A 10,654-nucleotide genomic window follows, 5' to 3' on the forward strand; every position below is an offset into this window, starting at 1 on the left:
TATACAGTTCTAAGAGACTGGCATCAATCCATGAACCTCTGCAAAGTGTTGTACACCTCCTCTGCAACCCAGATGAGACTGAAACCCACATTCCCAAGTTAGGGAGGCCAGTGCGTTATCCATTAGGCTACAAAAACTGAAACTACTAATGACAAATCATCATAATATTCAATCTCAAAACATGAGACACACCATAGGCTAGTGACTACAGCTCTGTCCCCATGTGCTCCCCTTTGCATTACAGTGACTAAGGCAAACACTGATAGGTTGACGTCTGTATTGATGAGTGCTGTTCAACAGTTTAAAGTTCAATTAATCCAACACAGTAAGTGGATCAAAACAAACATTTCCCAGAAACACCAAACTCCACTATACATCTTTAGTGTCTCTGCAGCAATGGACGGTGATATCTTAATGACATCACAGTGTACTTATCACTTCCCACTGTAAACTGTGTCCCAGTGACCCCACTGGATTAAATGGTTTGTTTATGTTGTGTGGTTGGGACTCAAATGAACTCCTACAGAGCTTCAGGCCTCAGTGAGGCCTAACCCTGCGTTCAGAGTCAGCCAGGGGCACTAAAGGGGGACACAGGAGGTACCAAAGACAATTAGGGACAGACAGGTCCAACTCTGCTCTATAGTGCAACAACCAATTCCAAAAAAGGTGGGACTCTGCATATAATTAAAATTGATTTGATTTTATAAATATTCAAGATGTCAATTTTTGTCATTGCACATATTTCCATTGCAGCTATTCACATGAAATTTCAACCAGACATTAGTTTTAACTCACTAAAACTACACAGACAAATAAATCTTAACATTTCAAGCCATAAGAATTATGTGTAATGAAGTGGAAAAAAACAGGAAAAAAGTGTTGAACGCACTAACTGAAATTTAGTGGTCACAACAGTGGACAGCTAATAAAAAGCCATTTTCTAGCAAATGCATGGGTTTTGTTGATATAGTTGCGCATTAGCTACCACAGTGGACGCTACTGTGTCATCTGATACACTGCCACAGTGCCACCCATTGGCCAGTCCTTCTAAGTGTATTTGTAACAAAATTCTCTCAAATCCAAGATGGCCGACAGAGAGTCAGGAATGTCAAGCAGCTCAGGAATATCTTGCTGATCCTTCTATAGTGGGAGACTCTTACAGGTAAAAAAATGTTTGATATTATGTACTAATGAGTAATATGGATGTAAAAATGTCCAAATATTGATTATTTGTTGGGAGTAAATTACGATTTATCATTTGTCTAAATTACACATGCATCATCAACACATTCTCACTCCGACCTTTCCACATCCACATACGACGTGCAAGGTAACCTGCAACAATATTTTTGCATTATTAGCAACATTATGTATGTGACAATTAGTGCTCAAGTGCAGTGCATGATAGACAGGCAGGATGGTGGTGCAACTAGCATCTGACTCAAGTGAAGATGATGCTAGTAGAAGTGATGATGAATGGCTGCCAGAAAAAGAGGGGTTAGCAAATGCTAGCAGTAGTAACAGTGGAGCTGAGGATGCTCTGCTTGCTGAGGATGTGGAGAGAGCTGAGGATGTGCCACAAGGACAGAGGAAAAGCAAAAATGCATGGAAAACCAAAGACAACCAGTTTGAGGCCTTTACAAAAGAATAAATGAAGGCATGGTATATATGATGTCATGGGTGCAGATCCCGGGGGGGGCGGAGGGGAAATGCCCCCCCCAAATTCTGAAAAACACAAATTGCCCCCCCCCAATTCTAAATAGCTTAAATGACTGAAATTGAACAAATGTATACAGTAAGCCTATATACTGGGAGAAAGGGAAGATGATGAGGAGAAATGGGAATCCGTGAGAGGCAAGAGATGAGAATGTGAGTGGACATAACATGCCTGAGACCCTGAAACTAGAAGTAGCATTAACTAACAGCGAAGCAGTGAAAAGGAGGGTGATGGCTGGTTCCATGTACTACTGGCTGTTTAAGAGAAATAAACAGTAAAGGTAAGCATATGATTCTCTTTGTAGTGTTTTTTGAATGACTTGGTGATGGTGATGAACCTCTATGAAATCGTGAAATATGCTGGCAATCTCAAGCGCTCTGTGGGCATGATTTGCACGTGTGCAATTAAAAAAAAATCACAACTGATTGTGTCCCCCCCCAAACTTGTCATCAGATCTGCACCCATGTATGATGTAGTACAAGTCAGTGAAACTAAAATACGCTGAGAGTGTTTTTAGAGCCACTGACAATATTTTCTGTTATTTCTATAGAAAATATACATTGACAAAATATACAGTTCAACAGGGGTGGTTTTTGTTTAATTTTCACTTGAGGATAGAAGCACCCTGTAATTTTGGGGGGTTGTGTTTATGGGGCTGAAGAGTGAAGAGCTGCCGGAAAAAGGATTAGCAAATGCTCACTGTAGTCAAGTCAAGAGTCAAGAGCAAGGTATTAAACTGTATATGTTACAGTATATGAAATCATTAGTTTAACTGCATCACAAATATGTGTTTTACATTATTTTATTTCATCATTTTATTCATTTGTTTGTGAAATTCATATATCTTCAGTTAATAATGCAAACGCATGCTGTCCGCCTGAGTGGACATGTGAAGAACTGCTTGAAAAATTTGTGTCAGTGTGTGTCAGTTGTTCATGCCTAAAGTGAAATAAAAACACTTGAGAAAAAAATCCTGACTGGAGTTGTCATAATTTAGGCATGAAAAGACCATTCCTGTATGAAGAAACTGATCTCTCACATTGTTCAGATGGGATTTTGGCCCCATTGTTCTACACAGACAGTCCTGCTTGTGAATCTTGAGAAAGAATTTCACTTATAAAACTTCAACAAAAAGCTTTTTATGTAAGGTTTGTATCCAGCCAATCACAACATTAGAAAAAGAACGACATTTTATTTAGAAATGGGCCTGTTATTGGCTGAAAGAGTTATTGCTCTCTCATCGAAGAAAGATGGTAAGCCGAGTATGGGTAAATGGATTTCTGAACTTCTTGGGTAATCAATCACTCTTTCACAACAACTGGGGTCCCTTCATGCGTTATCTAGAAAGGACAGCCTTAACACATATGTTGGAAGTACTTGGGGATATGCTATGAGTGAGCCTTTGCAATATCTGTCAATTTTTTTTTTCTTGTTAACTGTTGTCAAAATTTGTACATTAATATACCGTGTACTTAAACTGAAGTGTGTTGTACTGCACTAGCATGATCCTCAATCTGTAATTTATGATTTTCTTTTCCCTCTTATGTTTATTTATTTATTTTCTGTCTCATATTTTTCAATTTTTATCTTATTTTATTTATCTTTAAATTCATACTTTGCGAGTGGGGGTGGGGTTGGATTACAACGTGATTTAAATACTCGGTTACACAGAGATTTTGTTTTGGTGTTCCTCTCTTTTGTGTGTTTGTGGATATATATATATATATATAACGGCTGTGTGTATGTCCATGTTTACTATCAAAATCAATGAAAATGTTGTTGAAATAAAAAATAAAAAACCTCAAACACTTATGAGTGTGGTTGAAGGAAAAGGTGATGTAACACAGCAGTTAACAAGACCCTGTCTCAACTTTTTTTGGAACTGGTTGCAGCCATCAAATTCAGAAAACTTTTTCAAAACATCAAAACTTTTTTGGAATCAGGGTTGTAGTTTGGATATATGCAGTAATAGCATTTAAAATAATAGTAGGAACATCAGACATTGAGGTCATTTTATAGAAAGACATAACATGCTCCCAAACTTCATATTTAAGTTAGAAAAGGTTACATCACTTCAGCATGTTTTTTAAAATACTTTTTATCATTAGTATAATTTAATGTGCAGTTAATAACGATGGTATTGTGCCTACCTTCATCATGAGTACCTGCTGTCACACCCCGCTGCTTTAACTTTTCTTTTGTCAGCTGCATATAAATATGTTCTTGGGTGTGTGATGTTATCATTGATTAAAATGGGTAGGCTATTGATGATTGGATAGCTGCACCAATCAAATCCATCCACTGGAACAATCTACCTGTTGTCACTGAGCTCATCAGTGATGATAAGCCATTTAAACCATTTATTACAAGTGTACAATCTGTGGTATTTACTCAGTGGAAAAAAATGTCAGGAAACACAGTAATTTTCAGTTTTATTGCAGGAACTTGAATGCAGCATTAGGGAAAGTGACTTTAATCTGAGGTTTTCCATTAATTCTAATAGAAAGGTTTCACTGTAAGCATGTCCGTCATTCAGTTATTCAGTCCGTCATTTCATTTTTTCAGAAAACTCACAATTTTCAGAACATTAACAACTGTTTTGCTTCGATTATGACACCAAAAAGTCAAAATTTGGACCCCAAAAAAATAGGCATTTTATGTGTTTTCACAATATTTTAGTGTCCTTGGTGTGATTATGGGTAAAAGTGGTTTTGAAAAGCTCCTTTTAATTATTAATAAATCTGCCACCAAACAGCTGGGGTGGTCCAATTTAAGTTTTAGTCATGTCCTTATTTCCGTTTATTGTCAATTGCCTTGTCTTATTCGGTAGAGTCTTAAGTCTTAATGAAAATAAACATTACAGGCTTATTAGATAACATAACTTTTAAAACTAAAGCTATAAAGAACATCTGAATAACTGAAACAAAGGTGTTAATGTAACTGCAGTGACAATCAGTGTGTGTTTGATTACACTTTTATTGTGTCATCCTGAACCCGTCTAGATTCAATGACTTGCATGATTACATTACATTTATGTGGCTTTTGTCCAAAGATCGTACAATGAGTGCTTTCAGGCTGCAGAGCAACATGAGCTGGATGTTATAGATGATACATGAGCATAATCACTGTCTGCATTCACTTCCTGACAATAAAACGTTTGTCTGATGCAGAATGGCTGCAACAGAAATCAAATGATCTGACACGTATAATATGCGGCCTTGTTACTCCTTTAGATTTACACAGCATCTAAGTGTTTGTGCACCTATATCAGTATCTAACTTATTTATTACTGGTTATGTTTCTCTTTAAATGCCATCTGTTGTATTTTTGTGTCTCTCTGGGGTTGTTTTATGTCTCTTCGTAGTAGTTTTGTGTCTCTTTGCTGTTGTTTTATGCCTCTTGTAGTTTTGTGTCTCTTTGCAGTAGTTTTGTTTCTCTTTATGGTTGTTGTATGTCTCTCTGCAATAGTTTTGTGTCTCTTTGTGGTTGTTTTATGTCTCTTTGTAGTAGTTTTATGCCTGTTGTAGTGTTGTGTCTCTTTGTAGTAGTTTTATGCCTGTTGTAGCATTGTGTCTCTTTGTAGTAGTTTTGTGTGTCTTTGCTGTTGTTGTATGTCTCTGTTGTATTTTTGTGCCTCTCTGTGGTTGTTTTAGGTCCCTCTGTAGTGGTTCTGTGTCTCTTTGTGGTTGTTTTATGTCTCTTTAAAGTAGTTTTGTGTCTCCTTGCTGTTGTTTTGTGTCTATGTTGTAGTGTTGTGTCTCTTTGTGGTTGTTTGTGTCTCTTTGGAGTTGTTTGTGTCTCTTTATGTTTGTTTCCTGTTTCTCTGCAATAGTTTTATGTCTCTTTGTGGTTGTTTTATGTCTCTGTATGAAGTTGTGTGTCTCTTTGCTGTTTTATGTCTCCGTTTTTGTTTTGTTTCTCTGCAATAGTTTTGTGTCTCTGTGTGGTTGTTTTATGTCTCTGGAATAGTTTTGTGTCTCTGTGTGGTTGTTTTATGTCTCTTTGTAGTAGTTTTGTGTCTCTTTGCTGTTGTTTTGTGTCTCTTTGTGCTTTTTAATGTCTCTTTGTAGTAGTTTTAGTTTCTTTGTGGTTGTTTTGTGTCTCTGTGCTTTTTAATGTCTCTTTGTAGTAGTTTTAGTTTCTTTGTGGTTGTTTTGTGTCTCTTTGTAGTAGTTTTGTGTCTCTTTGTGGTTATTTTATGTCTTTGTAGTAGTTTTGCATCTCTTTGTGGTTGTTTTATGAGTCTCTCTGTGGTAGTTTTGTGTCTTTTTGTTGTAGTTTTTGTCTTATTGCAGTTGTTTTCTGTCTCTGTTGTGATTTTTGTGTCTCTTTGTGGTTGTTTTATATGTATTTGTAGTAGTTTTGTAACTCCTGTACTTGTTTTGTCTCTTTGTAGCAGTTTTGTCTTTCTATGGCTGTCGTTTTTTATCTCTTTGTAGTAGTTTGATATCTCCTGTGCTTGTTTGTCTCCTAATAGCAGTTTTGTGTCGCCTTGTAGAAGTTTTGTGTCTCTTTGTGGTTGTTTTATGTCTTTTTGCGGTGGCTCTGTGTCTCTTTATGGTAGTTTTATGTCTCTTTGCTGTTGTTTTAGGTCTCTGTTGTAGTATTGTGTCTCTTTGTAGTAGTTTAGTGTCTCATTGCTGTTGTTCTATGTCTGTTGTAGTTTTGTGTCTCTGCAATAGTTTTGTGTCTCTTTCGGTTGTTTGTGTCATCAATAGTTTTGTGTCTCTTTGCTGTTGTTTTATGTCTCTGTTGTAGTTCTGTGTCTCTCTGGGGTTGTTTTATGTCTCTGTTGTACTTGTATGTATTTTTGTAGTTAATGTGTCTGTCTGTAGTATTTTTGTATCTATTTGTCTTAGTTTTTGTCTCATTGCAGTTGTTTAATATCTCTGTTGGTTTGGTTGTCTCTTTGTGTTTGTTTTATATCTATTTGTAGTAGTTTTATATCTCCTGTGCTTGTTTGTCTCCCTGTAGAAGTTTTGTGTCTCTTTTGGGTTTTTTTTATGTCTCTTTGTAGTGGTTCTGTATCTCTTTGTGGTTCTTCTGCCCATTTTGTAGTTATTTTGTATCTCTGTGCAGTTCCTTGGACTCACTTTGAGGTCATTTTGAGTATCTTCCTGGTCGCAATGTGTTAATTTGACATTTGACATTTTGCAGGAGAGGGTCAGGGGTCAGGGACACTTTGGGCCCTTGTGCCTGTGGCTTTTGGGCCTGCTCAGTAATCCATTTGTGAGTATGTTCTATTATTATTACCAATGCATTCTTGCAGCACTTTTTTCCTAGTAATCCACTAGGGTTGAACTGAATATTCGGATAAAGATGAGTACTTTTTACGAGTACAACTGTTGTACAAGTAAAATGTGTCATAATCTGTACTTGTGATTAACTGCGATCAAATACAATCCTAAACTTAATTCTGAGGTTGTTCTGTGAATAGCTTTCTAATAAATAATAACTGCAATAACCTGTGATCAAAGCATATCAATATCAGGCTTAAAATAACAACTTGTGGTCAAGTCCCATCTACTTTTGATTTAGCCTCCACCCGCTTCCAGCTTAAAGCTTGCCCATTCTATATAAAGATGCAGATACAGATAATTTGGTTGGTTGAACAGATACAGATAATGGTGTATAATCTACAAAAGTGCATCATATTTTATAAACTTAAATGTTGAATCCAGCCATGGAATGTAACTAAGTACATTTACTCATGCCCCTGTAGCTTATGGTTATTGCTTCTCAAATATGATGAATTGTTGTTTTTCTTGTACATACTTGTACATATGTACAGTACAGGCCAAAAGTTTGGACACACCTTCTCATTCAATGCGTTTTCTTTATTTTCATGACTATTTACATTGTAGATTCTCACTGAAGGCATCAAAACTATGAATGAACACATGTGGAGTTATGTACTTAACAAAAAAAGGTGAAATAACTGAAAACATGTTTTATATTCTAATTTCTTCAAAATAGCCACCCTTTGCTCTGATTACTGCTTTGCACACTCTTGGCATTCTCTCCATGAGCTTCAAGAGGTAGTCACCTGAAATGGTTTCCACTTCACAGGTGTGCCTTATCAGGGTTAATTAGTGGAATTTCTTGCTTTATCAATGGGGTTGGGACCATCAGTTGTGTTGTGCAGAAGTCAGGTTAATAAACAGCCGACAGCCCTATTGGACAACTGTTAAAATTCATATTATGGCAAGAACCAATCAGCTAACTAAAGAAAAACGAGTGGCCATCATTACTTTAAGAAATGAAGGTCAGTCAGTCCGGAAAATTGCAAAAACTTTAAATGTGTCCCCAAGTGGAGTCGCAAAAACCATCAAGCGCTACAACGAAACTGGCACACATGAGGACCGACCCAGGAAAGGAAGACCAAGAGTCACCTCTGCTTCTGAGGATAAGTTCATCCGAGTCACCAGCCTCAGAAATCGCAAGTTAACAGCAGCTCAGATCAGAGACCAGATGAATGCCACACAGAGTTCTAGCAGCAGACCCATCTCTAGAACAACTGTTAAGAGGAGACTGCGCCAATCAGGCCTTCATGGTCAAATAGCTGCTAGGAAACCACTGCTAAGGAGAGGCAACAAGCAGAAGAGATTTGTTTGGGCCAAGAAACACAAGGAATGGACATTAGACCAGTGGAAATCTGTGCTTTGGTCTGATGAGTCCAAATTTGAGATCTTTGGTTCCAACCGCCGTGTCTTTGTGAGATGCAGAAAAGGTGAACGGATGGATTCCACATGCCTGGTTCCCACTGTGAAGCATGGAGGAGGAGGTGTGATGGTGTGGGGGTGTTTTGCTGGTGACACTGTTGGGGATTTATTCAAAATTGAAGGCACACTGAACCAGCATGGCTACCACAGCATCCTGCAGCGACATGCCATCCCATCCGGTTTGCGTTTAGTTGGACGATCATTTATTTTTCAACAGGACAATGACCCCAAACACACCTCCAGGCTGTGTAAGGGCTATTTGACCAAGAAGGAGAGTGATGGAGTGCTGCGGCAGATGACCTGGCCTCCACAGTCACCGAACCTGAACCCAATCGAGATGGTTTGGGGTGAGCTGGACCGCAGAGTGAAGGCAAAGGGGCCAACAAGTGCTAAACACCTCTGGGAACTCCTTCAAGACTGTTGGAAAACCATTTCAGGTGACTACCTCTTGAAGCTCATGGAGAGAATGCCAAGAGTGTGCAAAGCAGTAATCAGAGCAAAGGGTGGCTATTTTGAAGAAACTAGAATATAAAACATGTTTTCAGTTATTTCACCTTTTTTTGTTAAGTACATAACTCCACGTGTTCATTCATAGTTTTGATGCCTTCAGTGAGAATCTACAATGTAAATAGTCATGAAAATAAAGAAAACGCATTGAATGAGAAGGTGTGTCCAAACTTTTGGCCTGTACTGTACATATATGTGAAAGTGAATATAAATGGAGACGATGACCTGTAGCATCTATATTTGCCTTCATGTCTCTGTATGCACTCTTCGATGTGTATTAACACAACGAAGTATAATTAATAAATACATTTTCCTGGATTAAGTACTTTTATTTTTAATACTTTTATATATGTTTTCTGATTATACTGACATACTTTTACTTGACTAACATTTTCAGTGCAGGACATTTACTCGTCAAGTCATTTTTATTTATATAGCACATTTCATATGACAAGCACAGTTTATTTAATGTCTGCTTTGAATTACAGTAATCCAGCCTACAGGAAATAAAAGCGGGAACCAGCTTCTCAGAGTCTGACCAAGACAAGAGGCATCTAACCTTTGATATATTTCCGAGGTGATAAAAGACAGTCTTAGAAATATAAGAGATGTGCTTCTGGAAGTTCAGATCTGCGTCTAAAATCACACCCAAGTTTTTGACAGAAAGGGGATTAACAAGGATCCCTCAAAGCCTCAGGTCATACTAACAGAACTAGTAGTAACATAGTATTTTACAGTGTGGTACGCTTACGTAAGTATAGGGTCTGAATACTTCCTCCACCACTTGTAAAATCTAAGTTTTCAAAATAATTTTGAGTTAAAGCCATGTCTCTGCTCCTTCTCTCGATATACATACTGTAGGTACTTATGGGTATTCTCTGGGTGAAATTCCCAGAGTGACATTGTTGGACCTCTGTATTCAGGGGCCATGTTGTGCCCTGCTTACATTAGTAATGTACTGTAGTATTTCACAGTGTGGTACACTTACTTAAGTAAGGGTCTGAATACTTCTTCCACCACTTGTAAAATCTTTTCAATATAACTTGGAGCTGAAAGCTGTCAGATGAATGACATTGAGTAAAAAGTATAATATTTTCCTCTGAATTGTTGGAGAATACAGGTGAAAATACTTAACTATGACTTTGTGCTCACATACACCACTGTAATGAACTAAAGGTTGCAGCTCTGAGCTTTTGTATGAGACTCATCAGTGAGTAAAGTCTTTGAATCAAACCTCAGCTACTACAGGTGTATCTCTGGCCTGATATAAGTTTTAGAGTCAGACTTTAACATCCAGTTGACCATCAGCTGCAGATGGACCGCAGCTCTGCATAGGCCTACCTTCACCTCGGGCGCGCAGTCTCTCCTGTCGCAGCTGCAGGCGGAGTGGACAACACAGGTGCAGTCCGGTTTACACTCAACCATACATATCTGCTCCTCAGCGCCGGGCGACGACATGAAGGCAAACTTTGAGGCATTTTTTGGCGACTTAGGTGAAAACATGTTGGAGCTGCTCTTATGCCGTTCGGCTTATCTTTGCCTATCAAAGTCGGAGGGCAAAAGTCCGCAGTGGGTACGCGCTCCGTGTTGTTCCTGGAGATAAGGGGAGCGCAGCGCGGCGCCGGTGAACGTCATTTTACTGCTCAGCTTTGGGAGTTGGAGGGTTTTGATTTGAGGGGGTCCATGAGGAAAGGGCGGGCAAGGCCTC

The 10,654-nt window shown here is 38.3% G+C and overlaps 1 protein-coding gene across 2 annotated transcripts in view; it reads right to left on the minus strand.

Annotated features, from left to right (window-relative positions):
• atp7b (ATPase copper transporting beta) overlaps nt 1–10,582 on the minus strand; it is a 51,931-nt gene extending 41,349 nt beyond the window's left edge. For both annotated transcript variants that reach the window (XM_033616066.2, XM_078165575.1), the window contains exon 1: nt 10,288–10,582. In XM_033616066.2, the coding sequence (XP_033471957.2) occupies nt 10,288–10,449 (162 nt within the window). In that variant the 5' untranslated portion in view covers nt 10,450–10,582. The remainder of the gene's footprint in view (nt 1–10,287) is intronic.
• Nucleotides 10,583–10,654: the final 72 nt, after the last annotated feature.

Source organism: Epinephelus lanceolatus, chromosome 24, assembly GCF_041903045.1.
Source record: "Epinephelus lanceolatus isolate andai-2023 chromosome 24, ASM4190304v1, whole genome shotgun sequence".
In the NCBI taxonomy this organism is placed as follows: Eukaryota; Metazoa; Chordata; class Actinopteri; order Perciformes; family Serranidae; genus Epinephelus; species Epinephelus lanceolatus.